Source organism: Pithys albifrons, chromosome 20 (assembly GCF_047495875.1).
Source record: "Pithys albifrons albifrons isolate INPA30051 chromosome 20, PitAlb_v1, whole genome shotgun sequence".
NCBI lineage: Eukaryota > Metazoa > Chordata > Aves > Passeriformes > Thamnophilidae > Pithys > Pithys albifrons.
In genome coordinates, this window is record NC_092477.1 from 8,244,484 (window position 1) to 8,262,336 (window position 17,853).

Below are 17,853 nucleotides of genomic sequence, written 5' to 3' on the forward strand. Positions count from 1 at the left end.
AGTGGCCCACGTGCCCTTGGAGAGGGGCAGGAGAAAGGGGGGAACATGTCAAGGCCCTGTGGACCTGACAAGGGGTTGAGGGACCATGTTTCTGCAGCAGAACTGCTGGGCTTCCCTCTGGCTTGGGAATCCTCAAGATGATGCCTGGAGATGGTGGAAACTGAGGGAGGACAGAAAGCAGCCTAATGAGGGTCCCTGCATAACAGCTAATTGCAGGGCCTTTCCAGATCCATCTTATTCCAGCATAATGACTGTGGGCTATTGAGGAAGGGGTGCCAAGGAAGGGGTATCAGCATGCTCTTCCCCTTCAAAATCCCACTGGGATTGGCAGAGTTTACAGGATCTGCCCTGGGCAGCCCACATTAATCCTGGTCCCAGTTCACACCCACAGCCTTGGGAACAGCACTCCTGTTTCCCCCCAGCAGCAAGGGAATGGGCTGAGCTGGGATGCAGCCAGGAGCAGGCAGCAGAGCCCCTTGCTGTGAGGTTATCAGGTCAAATCCAGCATTGTAAGTGGGACTGGAAACCTGCAAACACTAATTGATACTCCATAGACATTAGAGACAAGCATCTGTTACAGATCTCCCGTTCTCTGGGGACAAGACTCATCTGTGGTCCCAGCAGAGACCAGCAGAAAGTTATTCCACAGCCCTGGGAGCCAGAAACAGGCAACACAGAGGTCTGGACCTGCTCAGGGAATTGGAGGCAGTAGAGAAATAAGATTTTCTCCTATGGCCTCACTGCAGGAACATCCAGGCACACAGAGAGATGCTGCTCTGTCAAGCACACAGGCTGGGTAAAGGCTGGGCAGCACAAGCATTGGGAACCCAAATCAGCATCAAATCCAGCTCTTCAGGCTCCATCCTCTGCACCAAGGAGGGCTTTAACCTGGTGAGCTGGAGACTGGGCACTGATGGAGCACAAGGGAGAGAGCTAATCTGAAAGAGTGAGATGTGGGACTTGAAGGGCAGCCCAACCTCACTAGGGGCTCAGCAGAGCCTCACAGCTGAGTGGATGTGCAAGGAGCCTGGGTTAGTACAGGATGCTGTGAGCAGGATGGCTCCTGGAGAGAGTCACCCACAGGGACCAGAGCAACATGTGGCTCCCTGTGGGTTTTCACTTCCAGGTCTGCAGAAACAAAGCTAAGAAGCAGCAAGGAGGGTCATATTCTGCACAGATGACTAGTTAAAAGAAAGCAAAGGGTAGGAATAAACCATAAGCCCTTGGATTGCAGAGTGCTTCCCAGGGAGCAAAGGCCCACAGGTGCAGAGCAGGCACAGAGCACCCAAAACAGGGAGAATCAGTGGTTGGGCAAAGGTGATACCAAATACTTGGGGCAGCCAACGTTAAAGAGAGCTCCAGGAGCTCATGGTGCTGAGCTATAAAACAGCAGAAGGAACACTTTGCTGAGAGGTGTGAAGATGTACCCAGGGAAAACTGCCCAGCACACACTTAGACTGAAAAGCAGCAAGTCAAGTGGAAGGAACTGCTAGGAGAAGATTACGGAAGAAGACAGAAAGTGTCCTCACAGCACAACTAAAGGCTGAAATCCACTGCCCCAAGATACTGCAGAATCAAAGGTATGGTGTGTTCAGAGAAGGTGAGAAAGTTGATGGTGGGTGGGTTTATGTTGGTGCAAAGTGGCAGAGATTCTCCCTGCTGACTTCCATGGGCAGGAAGGGCTGGGTGGGAAAGGGACACTCTGGGTTTGCCTTGTTTCTTTCACATGCCTTCACCTGGTGAACTGCAGCAGCCACTTCCCAGGCCAGCTCCCCTGGTGTCACAGGATGCCTGTGTCACCTCCTGCTCCCCAAGCCATCCCCAATCCCCACACACAGCCAGGGGGATCACAACCCTCTCCCACACACCTAGAGGAGGTCAGCTCCATAAGAGTCAGAATCAGCTCCCTCCCAGCAGCAGCCCCCGTGTCCCTCCCATCACCAGTGGTCTTTGGGGCACATGGACCTTGTGGACTGCAAGATTCAGGAAGGACCCCTCAGCAACACATCCCAGCTTTTCCCAGAGCAGTACAGGGCTCATCCTTGCATCATCCAGCAGGAGCAAGTCCCCATGTTGGACATCACCACAGACCCACCACAGTCCCACACACTTGAACATCCCCATCAAAATGCTACGCTGCTGTTTTGTAACCACTTATTTATTCATTCAGTAAGTGGCTTGTAGATCATTAATGACATTTGTCCAACCTCCTGCCTAGAGAATATCACCCAGGCAGCATCCTTATGTCCTCAGCATGTGGCCAGTGCAGAGCATCCCTTTGGAGGGCATCCAGCACTGAGTCAAAAGACCCTTGGAAGTGAAGAGCTTGCAGATCCCAGGGCAGATTCTTCCAGTGACTCATTACTGTTGACTGCTGGAAATATGTCACTTATTTCCTGCCTGAACTGTCCCAGCTTCAGTCCTCTCCCACTAGAGCAGAAGGTCTCAACCCATGGTCAGCCAGCTCCCAGGAGCTGGTGGACATCTTCTGAGGGGTCTGCAAACCAGGAGACAGACAAGCACGGAGAGCTGCAGCTCACCTGGCAGGGTCTGCACTCCACAGGGGAGGGCTGTGCCAGGGCAAGGATGCCAACGAAAGGGAGCTCAAAGGCATTGTGCTACCTCTCCTCTTCCAGCACAGAGGCATTTTTCCTCCCAGGAAGGCACATCCAGCACAAGAATGGATTTCTGCAGGACAGCTGGTCTCTGTCCATACACCACAACTTCGGGAGCAGGGGAAGGTTGTAAGGCCGTTGGCAAACTGTTTCCTTCCTCAAAGCAGCTGGTTTTCAACCAGGTAATTGGGCAACCTGATTTTCAATCAGGGCAAATCTCAGCTGACAGGAGGATCTCCCTGGACTCCCATTCTTGTTTCTGATCCCACAGCCCAACATTTGTGCATGACTTTCCCACTGATGAAAAGTTGAAGTTTGCCCCTACAATATTTTAATTAGAACAATTTTGTATTGTCATCAGCATCGGCTGCCACGGCAGCGAGACAAAACAGAGCTCACATTTTCCAGCTCTCAAGGACACCAGCCTGGTTACCCCCATCTAGAATGAAATACAGACATCTTGTGGTTACAGCATCCTCCTCTCCTGTTATCCCTGCGCTGAGCCCTTCTCCCTCTGGTGGCAACGGGAACGTCCGGAGACCCTCCAAGTCCTGCTGACATCACCTACGACCTACAGAAACACAGGTACCTGTGACAGCAACGTGTCACCTCCCAGCAGCTGGGCCCCTCCTGCCCTTTGGGGCAATGTTCCTGTCCCAGGGGATGTGATGCCCACCCCAAACTCTGCACTCTGTTTGAAAGCAGCATCTCCTCTCTGCAGCAGATATTTTGCTTGCTGCTGCTTCTTTCCAGCCCCCACAGGAAAGCAATCTGAGGCAGCAGAGAAGCTTTGAGAAGCTGGACGGTCACTATCCATGGGGGGTGTAAGGTTTCATAATAATTTGGGGAGAAGGGAGGAAGCAAAGGTTCCCTTTGTAGCAGGTGTTACAAAGCCAAGGAAGAGTTATCACATATAAAGAAGATTATTGCATGTTGACGCACAGCGTTGCATCCATACACCACAATTTGAGAACTAGGGGAAGGTTTGAAGGACATTTGCAAAGTGTTTCCTTCCGCAGAGCAGTCATTTTTCAGCCAAGTGAGTCCCAGAGGGCAAGTCTCAGCTGATGGGAGGATCTCTCTGGACCTGGCATGGCATCAGCCCGCTTTGGAGAGGCTGATGGGCACTGGCACAGATATGAGCCTCCTCCTCAACCCGTTCCTTAGGGAATGGCATCCTCCATCCCAAACACCTCCAGCCGCACCCCCCCGCTCCAGTCTGGCCCGCAGCTCCCTGGGCAGCCATCCCCCGGGCCGGGGTCTCGGTGGGCGCAGGGTGCCCCCGCAGGGTGCCCGCAGCCACACGATGGTGCTGCAGCCCCGCGCAGGGAGCTCAGCGCAGCCCGCGGGACCCGCCGGGCGCGCCCCCTTCGCGCTGCTCTGCTCTGCTCCGCTCCAATCCCACCACGGGGTCAGGGACCCCCAGGCCCGCTCCCTTTCCCTGCCTGGGGCTCGCACCACCTCGCAAGCTCAAGATGTCTCACAGATCAGCCCGAGTCGGGCTGAAAAAGCCGCGGTGGATAAAGTTTTCCTTGTGCTCAAGATGTTATCCAACCCGGCATTGAACACTGGCAGGGTTGGAGCATCCACAGCCTCCCTGGCCAACCTGTTCCAGTGTCTGAACACCCTCACAGTAAAAGATTTCTTCCTAATATCTAACCTAATTTTTCCCTCTTTTAATTTGTACCCATTTAAGCAGCAAACTCTGCTGTCCCACAGTCCCAGGCAGGTTTCACAGTGTTGCCATTTCCTGTCTGAGCCAGGTGTGAAAAACAAGTTGTTGGCACGTTCCAAAACCCAGAGACTGGAGAGATGCCACCCCTGTCCCTGCTGTCCCAGAGCTGTACGAGACCCTGGGCACATCCTTTGCCCTCCATGATGCTGGAGCAGGAATTTGGGAGCTCTGGGCTTTAGATATTATTTGGGAAAAGGCAGGGGATGCTAATTTAGTTCATCACTTGCAGGGAACAACCACTGGCTGTATCCAGTGGCTCTGAACACCCAGTCCTGTGAGAGTCCCAGTGGGGCTGGTGCTGCCCAGGCAGCCAAGCCTGGCTCTGTCCTGCCTCCCACAAACCTCCACAGTGCTTCAAAAATAAGCACAATGCTTGGGCCTCTCTGAAGTTTGCCTTGTGGGCTTTTTCTGTTTGTTTTTTTGGAGCTAGGAGAGTTCACATTCCCAAGCTTTTCCCTGCAGCCAGTACAGCAGGGTTTATTTTTTTTTATGAAAAAGAAGAAAGAGGAGCTGTGCATGTAACCTCAGCTTCCCTGAGCAGGGCATCAGCCTCAGGCACTGAACAGGCAGCCTAGAAGAGACTGAAAGACCTGGGAGGGGGGTTCTGCAGCCTCATTTCTTCCTTGCCATGCCAAAATCTCAGTCCCAGCCACATCTACAACTACAGCAACATGTACTGGAGAGAGTCCATTTTTTATAAAGCTGCTGCCTTTCTTATTTGAAATCTAAAAGCATGAGGGAAAGAAAGAACAACAAAGTGGGGCCATTTTATCCTGCTAACACAGACACACCGATAGGGCAGCACTTCCCAAACACCAACAATTTAAAAAAACAGGGGAAAACCAGAGAAATGAGGCATTTGCTTCTCAGCAACCTACTGCCAAAAAAAGGGGGCTGCTGATCTTGGAAAATACAGGCAGTTCCTTTGCAAGTCATAAGCATAGCAATGAGAGCAACCACACCTTACCTGAACTTCTTCAGCCCTCCAGCATTTTTGGGTTAACAAACAAGCTTTGCAACAACCTGCTACACAGGGAAAGAAAACTGAGCAGGGATGCCTTGTGAACACCAGCTCTGCTGAATTTAAAGGATCAGAAAAATAATGCACACCTGGAAAAGAGATTCCTCTGCAGGGCAGGTGAATGCAGAGGAAAGGGATGTCTCTTTAGGAGTCCCAGGGAACTCCAGGCTCTGCAGTGGAGTTTAGCAAAGCTCTTTACAGCTGAGGATCCATCCTGCTGGGGCTGGACCCAGCTGCTGCCCAGCTGCATCTGCTGCTCCCGAAGGAAGGATGTATCAGAGCACAATGATTTGTTTTTATTGGGAATATTTGCTTCCTGCCACCAGGATGCATGTGCAGCAGCAGAGAAATGTACAGGGGTTCAAGACCTTGTGCAACATGTGAAGCAGAAAAGGCTTGTTAAGCAGGGTCTGTGTTACCCAGACATCTGCTGAGGCTGTGTGAGGGAGAGGTGGCCAGGAGCAAACTGCTGAACCTGCAGTCCTGCCCATCTTCCACACATGGGGAGACCTGTGTTCCCTGCTGGAGAGCAGAGCATTCCACTGCAAACCTCACCACACAGCCTGACCTTTGTGCTGGAGTCAGGAATTACCCAAAGCTGCTGCCTGAGCTGGGCAAGGGCTGAGCATCAGTCTGTGCAAGTGCACAGTGAGGTCTCAGCAAGAGCATCTCTGAGGACAGCAGGGTTAAGGGCACAGCCTTAATGAGTAGGACACGTGGAAGTCTAATTTATTTTTGCTTATTCTGCTTTCCCCCGTGGTCTTAGTAAGGCTCTGTGTTGCCTTCAGAGAAGAGAGAGGCACTGAAAAGCAGAGGTTTCCTCCTGCCTTGTCCTCCACAGGGCTGCTCCACTGTTGCTGCTGCTCCTGCCTGGAGCAGCCCCTGGCACCTGGGGACAGCTGCATGGCAGAGGTGACATGGGTCTGTCACTCTGGTCTCAGCCTCTCCTCTACAACACGACATTTTCAGGTGACACTGCAGAGCACTGATACTCTCTTCAAAGCCACTTTGCTCATTTCCAGAGCTTTCGGCAAACACCAGCTCATCCAGGCTGCACACGGTGTGGCAGCAGTGGACAGCAGGAAACAGCTGAAAGAAAACACCCCCAAAGCGGTCACAGCACATTCCCCAAATAGCAGCGGCCATTCTGTGGCCAGAGAAAGGCTACAAACAGAGGAGGAGAAACTCAGTCTGCTGCCCTTGGGAGCTTATTCAGGCATTAGTGGCATGTGGACGCAGATACTGCCCTTGGGAGAAAGCTCTGTCTGCAAACTCTGTTTTGGGTGAGCAGTTTAGTCTTTCCAGAAGTCCCAGAGCTTTGTGTCCGGCTCTCCAGAGGGTGAGTGATTCCCACTGGCTGCTCCAGGTACATTGCTCTGCATCTTACTGTGGTGAGACCGAGATGGAAAAGCTGTGGCTGCTGTGGTGGGCAGGAGCTGCTGGAGGCTGGCGCTGGGACAGCAGGATCCTGCCTGCAGTGAGGATCCTGGCAGGGAGCTGCATCCCACGGTGTGACCCGGAGCACTGAGCACTTTGATGGCTTCACAACATCACCCCTGAGATTTTGACTTCCACGTTACTCTGCCTGCCAGGCACCAGCCTCTTGTTCTCCTTGCAGAGGGGACCTAAGGGACCCCCTCCCTGTCCCCACAGACCCACATGGCTGGGAAGAAGGAGGGCAGGTCTGTTACCACCCACATCTGCTGGCCAAGAGACTTTCGTGGCACCCTCATAATTTTCCGTTCCTGATTCACAGGATATTCGTGACCAAGAGGAAAAGTCACATCATCCCCTTCCCAGTTCCAAATGCAGCTGAGTCAGAAAACCTTCTTTTCTTCAATGAATCCCTTCCTTGAGGGACAGTCCGTGTGCTTTGCCCCTCCTACCCTCAGCAGGAGTGAGGCAAACCTGACTCCCTTCCTGCTCCACAGGGAGACACATCCCTTCCCTCTGGTGACTTCCCTGCCCAATTTCAACAGCATAGGGACTTTATAAAGGCTGCACTGAGCATCCTTGGGGCACAGGTGACTTCCCTGGCAACATACCATGTATGCACACACACACACACACACACACACACACACACACACACACACACACACGTGCACACTCACACACAGCACCCGGTGCTGCCAGGGAACCAGCAGAGTGCAGGACGAGGGGGTTCGGATTGTCTCCTCTCTGGGTGTTACCAGTATGGGGTGGTGGCGAGGAGGATCTGCAGGGCCATGGAGAAGCAGGGCAGCTGTGCCACGCTGTAGGCCACGGAGCGCGTGGGCGCCTTCAGCCGCAGGAGGTAGGCAATGGTGTGCACGATGCGCCCCACGCAGAAGATCAAGAAGTGGATCCTGGCCACTGTGGGACTGGGGTCCAACATGGAGTAGATGGCTCCAAGGAAGAGGAAGGGAAAGATGTTCTCCATGTCATTGCGGTGCGCCCTGAAAAGGGAGATAAGATTGTTCTGTCCCATGAGAATTGCCTCTTGTCCTGCATCCCTTCTAGCCAGAGTGCCCATCCCTGGGTGCTTCTGACCACCTCCTCTGATAGGGCAGACACAGCTCCCAAAAGAATTAGTTCCTCCTTACACAAAAGCAGCAGGATTTCACACCCTGTGTCCCTCCCTTGGGATGCCGGGCTCCCAAAGCTTCCTCTCCGTGACTGGGACGCCTTTGCTGTGACAGATGACAGCTCGAGGTTTGGAGCTTTCAAACAAACAAAGCAAAACAAAGACCCTGCAAAGCTGTGAAAAGCTCGGGGCTGGTGCGGTGCCAGCACCGCATGGCCCCAGATGTGGCCACGTTACACAGTAAAAGGCAGTTTCCAGACCACAGCTTCTCCAGAGGAGAAACTCACAGGATGGGAGGGTTTGTGGCTTTGCCCCTCTCCATAAATGCATCCAAAGAGGATCAGCGAGGAGCGCCCCAAGCACCCCCACATTGTGCCAGCAGCACCTGCATAATGCCTGACTGGAAGGACCATGTGGTGACACATCAGCACTGATGGGGCCAAACCTTGTGCTCCAGCTGAACATGCTCCTGCCTGGGTGTCACCGCATCAGCTGCCACCACCCCCACTGCTACTGAAACAGATCCCATCATGCCATGAGTGTAGGCCGTGCCTCTCCTCTCCCAGGCACCATCCTTTGAAGGAGGGAAATCAGTCCCCAAAGCCACAGGCTGTCCTCATCCTACCATTACCTCTGCCTCTCCTTCTTTCCACAGCACACAGAGCTTCCATGGGAGGACTCTCAGGTTGTACCCTGGTTGGTGGGGATGGATCAGGTCTGGAGAGTGACCCAGGCATGAGGTTAGGTTTTCCCAGTTATCTCTGAAGGTTTGAGAAGCAGAGATGAATCCGTGATAAGAGCTGCCACTGCTTCCTCATTCTTGCACATTTGAATGTTCACAAAGCCAAGAAAAAATTTTAAACTATTTCTTGGCCAAGAAAAAGGTCAGGATACCTGTGCTACTCTTCTGCACAAGCTGAAAATTCTCCTACCTGCTCTTTCCACCTCCATAAGAGGCAGTCTGTAGCTTAAGGGCCACGTCCCCAAGGGAGGGAAGGGCTGGAGATGAACATGGCAAGGAGCCTGCTGGAAACCCTATTTCATCTGCTCTGTGGGTGTGATTTTGGGACAGCATGGAGGAACTGGCCTAGAAAAGACACTGAGTCCTGCCACTGTAGCAGTGATGCCAGGAAGATTTGATGGGGATAAGTTGATCAGAGCCTGAACAGGGAGCAGATGTATTCCCTGCCAAACGTGGGAGGGAGAAGGGGAGCTGCTGTGGCTCTGCTGCCCTCCTGATACCAGCTGAGATGACATCTCCTTTTTTCCAGTGAAACACCTTGGGTTGTATCTCTCTTCCCCAGGGTTGTGAACAGGTCAGGAAGGACCGACTGTTTAACTGCCCAAGTCAGATCCCAGACTTCCCCAGGTCTTTGCTGCAGCTCCAGTTATTTATTTTCACAGAACTTTGTTTATTCTGAATAATCAAAAGAGGATTACGATTGTTATTTCTGCTATTATTTTCTTTTTGCTAGGAAGGAAACAGCTCATTTGCCACCCTACTCCTTCTGGCAGCCCAGTGATTATGTGGCACTGGATGATTTCTGAAGCAAATGCTGGAGGCAGTGAGAGGTGAGTGATGAGGGCCCCACCCACAGCAGCGAGTTGGCAGCTGAGAGCTCAGTGACAACAGGGCACAGCTCCAGCCCCTCTCTGCACATCACCCAGCACTCAGGGCACCTCCTTTGGTGAGGGGGACAGCAAATCAAGCCCAGGGCTGAACAACCCCATGTTTTACCTCTGAGGAACTGTGAGCCCCACAGAAGAGGGGGAAGATTCAGAGCTTGCCTAATTAGGGAGGCAGAAGTTGTTGCAATCCTGTTCAGCCTCTTCCCAAATCCCCAGAAAGGGCCGCTGGATACAGCACTGGGACCAGTCACACAGTTTCCTGTCCAAGCTGTGCAGGGATCTGGGGGCATTTGGGGTCTGTCAGAGCAGGACATAAGGAGACTCTGAGTGGGGGTACGGGATGAGACCTCAGGAGATTGTGGAACTTTGAGCACCTAGTAAAAAGTTTGTGTCAGTTGGCTGTTGGACCCAAACCCGGATCCTTTCATGTTTCCTTGCTCCAGCACACACCATGCTCCATTAAAGATTAAACAGCTCTAGTGCACAGGGTCCCACAGCTGAGCTGGAGCCATACAAACCATCCAGGCACGCACTTAATTAATGAGCCATTTAGCTTCCCACTGCTCCTTTGCCAGCAGCTGCCAGGGTTCCCCATGTGGAGCAGGGGGAATGCCAGCACTGCCGGGTTCTCACCTGCGGCACCGCTCCACGTCAGGGTCCTCGTGGCAGAACTGCAGCCCCCCATTGCGCAGCGCATCCTCCGGGTTTGCAAACGCCTGCAAGACAGTCCCCATGGCCTCACAGCGTCTTCAGGAACCTCACAAGTAGAAGTTTGATCCCCAAGACTTGTGGGGATTTCTTCCTGCTCCAGTTTCTCACCACCCTTCACAAGCATGAGGGTCGCAGCACTGCCATGTGTACGGTCCTGGGGGTTTAACCCTGCACCTTCCCAGGGGTTAAACCCCACAGCTTCCCAGGGGTTAAACCCCACAGCTTCCCAGGGGTTACACCTTGCACCTTCCCACAGGTTAAACCCTGCACCTTCCCAGAGGTTACACCCTGCACCTTCCCAGGGGTTAAACCCTGCACCTTCCCAGGGGTTAAACCCTGCACCTTCCCAGGGGTTAAACCCTGCACCTTCCCAGGGGTTAAACCCTGCACCTTCCCAGGGGTTAAACCCTGCACCTTCCCAGGGGTTAAACCCTGCACCTTCCCACAGGTTAAACCCTGCACCTTCCCACGGGTTAAACCCTGCACCTTCCCAGGGGTTAAACCCTGCACCTTCCCAGGGGTTAAACCCTGCACCTTCCCAGGGGTTAAACCCTGCACCTTCCCAGGGGTTAAACCCTGCACCTTCCCAGGGGTTAAACCCTGCACCTTCCCAGAGGTTAAACCCTGCACCTTCCCAGAGGTTAAACCCTGCACCTTCCCAGGGGTTAAACCCTGCACCTTCCCAGAGGTTAAACCCTGCACATTCCCAGGGGTCAAACCCTGTACCTTCCCAGGGGTTTTCCTTATCCTCCAAAAAACCTAAAGCTGCCTGCTGAACAGGTACCAAACCTCATTCCAGCCCACTTCTTCCCATGAAACCCATTTAAAGGAGACTGTGCCAAGCAGCAAATGAGCTCACTGCTGGCACAGAGCTTGCAGACACAACGTGGCATCTGAAAGATAACTGAGACTGACAGATTAAGGAATACTCCCTGGCTGGCTTTTTGGCAGTGGTACCGTGTGATTTTCCCATGGGGAAATGTGATCCTACACTGATAAAGTTACAAATACAAATGATTTATATGGGCTCCACACCTATAAGCTGTTCCTCAGGGACCTGATTACACGTGACAGCTTCATTTTGCAGCCTGGAAAGGGCCCTGGTGTTTTCTTTAATCATGTTACAAGCCTAGATGGTCCCAGGGCTGCAGCATCATTTAAAATCCCAAGGGGAGAAGCCAAATCAATTGCAATGATGTCGCAGCACAGGGTTATCTCTTGTATTTTATCTGAGAGCAGAAATCTCCCTTCTGCTCCACTGATGCATTTGGGAACTCCTGAAATACTTTAAACCAGATTTGACAGACAGCTGAATTTTGCCAGAAATTGAGTTTGGGTAGTGGGTGATAGAAGTCCATTTAACCCCAACTCCAGACGGCAGCTAAACCTCCTGGTCCTCCCTGTATTTTCTCCGTGTTCCAGCTATTGTTTTTATTCCCCACGACTTTTGGCTCTCCTGGAGCATTCCCATAGCCAGTCAACCTCCTCCAAAAGCTCAAAAGCTTTCTGCTAAATTCCAAGAAAAAAAGACCATTGCAATGATTTGTTCTTAAACCTCCTTTTTTGCCCCTCCTTTTCTTCCAGACATGGCAAATTAACTGTAAACAGTCTCTTTCTAGAAGCATCTCACCTGGTTGCCTTTTGAGATCTGTTTTAGATTAGGTTTCAGAAATTATAAACATCAAGCTACAGATGTTAGAAACAAACAAAAAGGGCTAAAGAGAAGTGAGATATTTATCTGCTGCTGCTATGAAACTTGTTTTGCTTTCAACTAAAGTAAAAAAACTCAGTTTGCTTCAGGAAAACTTTGTTGATCTTTACAGAAATAGAAGAAGAAAGAAAAACCACAGAAACCCAAGGAAAAAGGGAGAATAAGGAAAAGGAAACTGGATCTTACCTTCTTTCTGAGTCTCACTTGTCCTGTAATGATGGCAACGACATACATTTTTAAAATCAAAATTGTGCTGTAGAATGTAAAGGACAGAAACACTTTGTTTTCCATCATTTTGGGCGAAGGTGCCGCTCGGTCGCCTCAGCACTCGGAACCAGTGGAGATCTTGAGTTCTGCGGGAGAGGGGCAGGAACAGCTGTGTTTAACCACCAGGCAAATCCCCTCATTTCTGTGGCAAAAGCCCACAGTCCTGTACTCCCCACCGCCCTGACGGGGCGCAGCTGCCGGTGAGCAAAGCTCAGCCACGCACGAACAGCCTTCCCCTCCCCGCACACCCCGACACCGCCGGCTCCGCGGGGGTGAGATGCTCCGAGACGGGATACAGCCCCCTAGACCCCCTGGGCCACGGCAAGGCTCAGCCTGGCCACAGCTTGACCCCCTGCCTTCCCAAAACAGCCCAGCAGGATCCCCTGTCCCACCTCCCCCATGTGCCCAGAGGGACGGAGCTGAACGGAGCATCCCCTCGCCCAGCCAGGCAATGCTCACCCACAGGCAAGAGCTGCTCGGCCCTCGAATGAGGAGTTAGGAAGAAGGCAGGCACCTACCTCAGCCACATCCAGCCCTGTGCTCCTGAGCTCAGTCCCACAGCCCACCCCTTCGCTGCAGCGCTCCCAGTACTCCCAGTCCCGCCCAGTGCCAGCTGAGCACTCCCATGGCAGAGGCGGCCAGCCCTCCCCTACACATCCACCTGCCGAGTGATGGACAGGGGACAGAGCCATCCCTTGGCCCACCAGCGCCCACTACCCTGGAGCTTGGGCTGCCCCTGCACCCCCGGCAGGGAGGGGAGCTCGGGAATGACCAGCCTGGACCTCAGCCAGGCAGGTCCTGGACTGCAAAGCCCCAAAACTGCAAGCAGAAGCAAAGAACAGCCTGCCCAGCCCTAAAGGCAGCTCGTCCTGGTTTCTCAGAGAGGATGAATCAAGAGAGTCAGGTGTAATTTTGTCCTTGGTTTAGAAAATGCCACGTGAAATTGGAGCTGTCTTTTCTTCAGCCACCAAATTCTATGGACGAAAGAGTGGGATCTGAGCCTCTGGCAGGAAGCTGGGATGCTTATCCAGCCTTTAACTCCTTCTTCCCCAACCCTGGCCCCTGTGCTGGCAGCACAAACCTCAGTGAACCAGCAGAGTGGCGGCTGACCTGAGATCTCCAAGTTTATTAGTGTGGGAAGGCTGTATTTGGTGTTCGTTTCCTTTACACAGGAAAAAAAAGAAAATAGAGAAAGACTTATTTCAGGAAAATGGAAACTTTCAGAGATTGAGTGGAAAATGAAGGTTTTGAGGATGCAGGCAGTTCAATGAACTGACATGTTGGAATAAAAAAATTTGTTTCAAGCCACAAAAGAAAAAGCCTCAAAAAACAATGAGCCGAGTAGGGTTTGTCATTTACCAAACCATCTATCAAAGCATCAGTGCCTCGAGGACTGGTTATTCTTCAGGGCTCTTTAAGTTCTTAACTGCCATTGAGCAAAACTAAATCCTGTCCTTTCCAAGAGGATCCAGATTATCCCAATAAGAACACTGCACTCAGCCCAGGATCTGGCTCTGCTCCCATTGCTACAGCCTCTGGACAGGTTTGCCCCCAGCAACAGGATGCTGGAAGCACAAAGCAGTGAAGGAAATGCAAAGCTCAGTGTCCAATGGGGCCTGTGGTGTGAGCACAGAAACGATATGGAGATCCTGTGGTTTTGTGTTGCCACGGCACTGGGAGGAACGTGGAGTGAGGGGGAGGCTGCATGACCTCCTTCTTCTACCTGATACTCGGAAATGTTATGACAAATCGAGTTTTTGACAAACTGAACCTCCTACCAAGAAATACTCTGCACAGTGAGTCCATAAAGAGCAGGAAGTCTGACCACAGTCCCACCTGCAGCACTTTGAATCGTAGTGGTTATTAAGGTGTAAATAGCACCTCAGTTTTGTATCCAACTGGGGGAAGAGAATTCAGCAAGAAATTGCAGGGACAGATGGACGTGTTTATCCTTCTTGCTCTCCCCAGAAGGGTTGACTTTTGGTAAGTCCTCCATCCTCACCTAACCTGCATGTTTGATCCAGGAAATCAAACTTCTGATTGCAACCATATTGCTAATGCTCTATAGAGTTACTCTGCAGTTAATGCATTTATCACCAGCAATCTGAAAGACCACACGTGTTGCATTCAAAAAATTGTGCTATTCCTGAACCTGACTGGCTCTTTTGAATGTGCCCTGACCTACAGTTAGAATCATAGAATCAGCTGGGTTGGAAGAGACCTCTGAGATCATCAAGTCCAACCCTTAATCCAATCCCACTTTGATTACCAGATCATGGCACTCAGTGCCACGTCCAGTCTCACCTTGAAAACCTCCAAGGCTGGAGAATCCATCCACCACCTCCCTGAGCAGGCCATTCCAGTTCATAGACTATTGACTATGAAACATAGTTAGGCCTATGGTTATGTGTTTGCAACAGTGCAGAGAGCCTTTGAAAACCTCAAACACTTGGTTTCACAGGGCAGGTACCTGCAGCTGGTCACCACCACCCTGGCGTCGGGGTGGCTGCAGATCAAGCCCTGGCACAGCTCAGCGTGGAGCTCCTCAGCCCAGCACTGTGTGCCTCCAACAGGCTGCTTCCCTGGGGGTGGGAATAGGGACACCAAGACATGAAGCAGCCATGTGGGTTCAGACATGTGGTAAGAGCTGGGGTGTTCACCACCAAACTACATCCAACCCCACCCACGTCTCCCTGGAGGTCAGCAGGGTATTATAAACACCATAATGCCAAGCTTAAGTAGTTGGCGGCAAAGCCACATCCCAAAAGCTGCTCCCTCCCATTTCTCCTCTCCACAGCTGATAGGGATCGACCCACAGCTGTGGTGAAGACCTCAGTGCCAAAGGTCTGGGGTTATGCAGGGCCAGACCAGCCCTGCAGACCAAAGGGGCTTTCCCCAGCAGTCCCTTCCCCAGCTCTCCCAGGGGCCTGGGAGAGGACAGGTAGCGAGACCCTCCACCAGCACATCACACCCTCCATGGAGCTGCTCCAGTTTTTACCAGCTAAGGATCCAGCCCAAGGGGACTTCAACAGCGAGACCTTTCTCCTTCCTGCACCTTCTTCCCCTCCCAAGGCCGCCATGCCTCACTGAACAGCAGGAATATGCACCTGCAGACAAGCCAGGACTCCTCCTGCCAGCCAGCTAAACTTCTCCTCCTTGGCATTACTCAAACCCTGGCAGGAAGCCCTGGACAATTTGCACCAAAAACTGGCACAAATTTAAATTGAATGGAGAGATCAAGAAGCACAGTTTGTTTAGGAATAAGACCTCGGGGCAAACTCAGTCGTGGATGTGCTGAATATGGTGTATAAAAATCATGTGGGCAAAGGAAAGTTGTTTATTCTGTGTGTTTATGCATTTCAGACCCTTTCACTGTTACAGTGGAACTCCAGTGGGGAGGGACATGGATGGGGATGAGGGGCAGAAGCTGGATATACAGGCAAGTGTGATGCTCCTGGGATCCCAACTCCTGCTCTGTTCCCCAAGTTCAGGGGTCTCACACTGGATAGGACACATCCACAGTTGCACCTTGCTGGCTCTTGGGACCCAAGGCAATGCAGTTGCCAGAAGCATGTTCAGCCATCCTATTAATCCATGCGGAAGTAGGTTGTTAATATTAATGGTTTGATCCTCCTCCACAGAGCACATTCTTCACTGCTTCAAGGAGACCAGGTCCTTAAAGTACAAGCCGTGTCTTAAAAGTCTTGAGCATGAGACCTTTCAACCCAGGACAAGACTCACCCAAAATCAACATCACTGGCCAAAAACACTGCTTGCTTTTTAAAAATTTTTTATTTTTTAAAAATAGAAGCCTGTAACAGCAATCCTGCTTTGAAAAGATTATGGAGTAAAAATCAGCCTCAGTTCCCACACGGGTTATTTGTTTCACCAGCTGAATTACTCTATGGTATAACTACATGTTTTTTCACTCTTGCTGTGTTGGGGAATTTCCCCATGGCAGTGACATGAGAGGGTTGGTTGTGTAATAAACCCTGCACAGTGGAATACTGGCACATCTGCTGGGGTGGCACAGCCCTGACCCGAAAGGGCAGCAGACTCTTTGGGCAATTACAGCTCAGATTCCCCCAAATTTTCCCAAACGAGCAATTACATCCCACAGCCAGGGCTAGGCAAAGAGCCCAAGGGGAATGCTCCAGGCTGGAGAAGACAGGCAGGTGGGTGGCACTTCTCCAGCGTGTTCCCACATGCTGGTGGAAAAGGTGCAGAGCCCAGCTGGGATTTTGCTTGCCCTGGGCATACAGCTCAGCCCACAGCTCCAAGAAGAGCTGAGCCATATTCCTGGCTTGCTTCAATGCTGCTGTGGACACCAGGACTCTCCTTCCCTGCCATTTCTTCCTGCTGCTCCCAGCACAAAGCCTTGCAGCCTGCACACATACCCCAACAACCACCTGCCCTGAGCTGCAACCATCCCGAGAAATCTGGCTATCCATGGGAGGCTGTGCTGGCTCATGGAGTCAAACACAACTACTCTTCAAGTAAAGACATGAGCATTTTGACTATTTATTAGAGAGAAGAGCACTCCACCTGCACTGACTCCTTAGTCTGCACAAAAACTCCAACCACCATGACGCACCTTTCATGGATGAGTGAAATCCTCTTGCTTCACCTGCAGCTCCGCATCCCCAACCTCCTGGGCTCCTCATGCTCTTTGCAGCGAGCAGGACACAGAAGATACTGCAAAGTCTCTAAGCAGTGGAACCATCAGCATCTCTGGCCTCCAACATTAGCATCTCCTGAAACAAGTGGGATGTTTCAGCCTTTGGCAAACTCCAGCAGATTTTGTCTGGTTTGTATTTTAAAGTGACGGTACTGGCTGGAGCTATCTGGAGCTCAGGCACCAGGAATGCAGGATCAGACTCACAAATTGTCCTTCGCACTTGGAAGACCAGATGCCTGCAGCAGGAGAAAGCCAGCAGGAGAGGCCCAGGGAAGGGGCAGGGCTGTGGTGGCTGTCTCAGGCAGAGCAGAATGGAGGGAGCTGCTGTTCCTCAGCCAGTCCCAGGACAGAGAACTGGCCCAGGGCCAAATGAGAGGCAGTGGCACGTCCTCTCCCTCCAGCTCCACTCACCATCCCTTCCTGTCTGCTCCTGGGCTGCTGCCCTGCTCCCAAACACCATCCTGTCCCAAAATGTCACGCCCACTCTGGCTGCAGGGGAGTCACCGTGTCCCCAGCTGCTGTGACAGTGAGGAAACACTAGAAGACAAGACATCAGGCTATGAGTGTGTGGGAAGCAGATTGTTTTCTCTTAATCTGAGCCTCACAGGGATTCATGCCTGGACTTTCTCTTACAGGAAAGAATTCCTTGGCTAGGCTGCTCTGTGCCTTCAGGGGTGCAAATCCACTGGGAGAGGGGCTGAGGGAAGTTATTTCTCCTCTCACCTGCTTTCTCCCTCTGCCCCAGCTTGTTTGAGAGCTGCACCTGCCACTGCTGTCACAGGGCAAAGATGGGAGATGGGGGTCAGGACTTGGGATGTGGGGAAGCCGCATCTCTCTCACTCAGCCACACCGCAGCAACTCGTGATGTTTTTGGCTTCCCAAGAACCAGATCCCATCAGTTGTAAACAACAGGCAAAACC

The 17,853-nt window shown here is 52.1% G+C and overlaps 1 protein-coding gene across 6 annotated transcripts; it reads right to left on the reverse strand.

Moving 5' to 3' along the window:
* Positions 1-5,649: 5,649 nt before the first annotated feature.
* Positions 5,650-17,220, reverse strand: PTGES (prostaglandin E synthase). 6 transcript variants are annotated; one of them, XM_071574562.1, is made up of 4 exons: positions 16,850-17,220; positions 12,175-12,341; positions 10,200-10,282; positions 5,650-7,809 (listed from the first exon to the last, which is right to left on the reverse strand). In XM_071574562.1, exons 2-4 carry the CDS (start codon positions 12,280-12,282, stop codon positions 7,560-7,562), a joined length of 441 nt encoding a protein of 146 aa, XP_071430663.1. In that variant the 5' UTR covers positions 12,283-12,341; positions 16,850-17,220; the 3' UTR covers positions 5,650-7,559. The 6 variants fall into 6 exon arrangements, with proteins under 6 accessions (XP_071430663.1, XP_071430661.1, XP_071430662.1 ...); XM_071574560.1 differs by lacking the exon at positions 16,850-17,220 and adding an exon at positions 15,254-15,342; XM_071574561.1 differs by lacking the exon at positions 16,850-17,220 and adding an exon at positions 12,774-13,132.
* Positions 17,221-17,853: the final 633 nt, after the last annotated feature.

Bases quoted from the DNA above. Each gene is read 5' to 3' on its own strand.
- PTGES (XM_071574562.1), bottom strand. From the start codon at position 12,282: ATGATGGAAAACAAAGTGTTTCTGTCCTTTACATTCTACAGCACAATT. The intron at 10,283-12,174 runs GTAAGATCCAGT...ACTGTCTTGCAG, and splicing joins AAGTGAGACTCAGAAAGAAG to GCGTTTGCAAACCCGGAGGA. The intron at 7,810-10,199 runs GTGAGAACCCGG...CTCCCTTTTCAG, and splicing joins GACGTGGAGCGGTGCCGCAG to GGCGCACCGCAATGACATGG.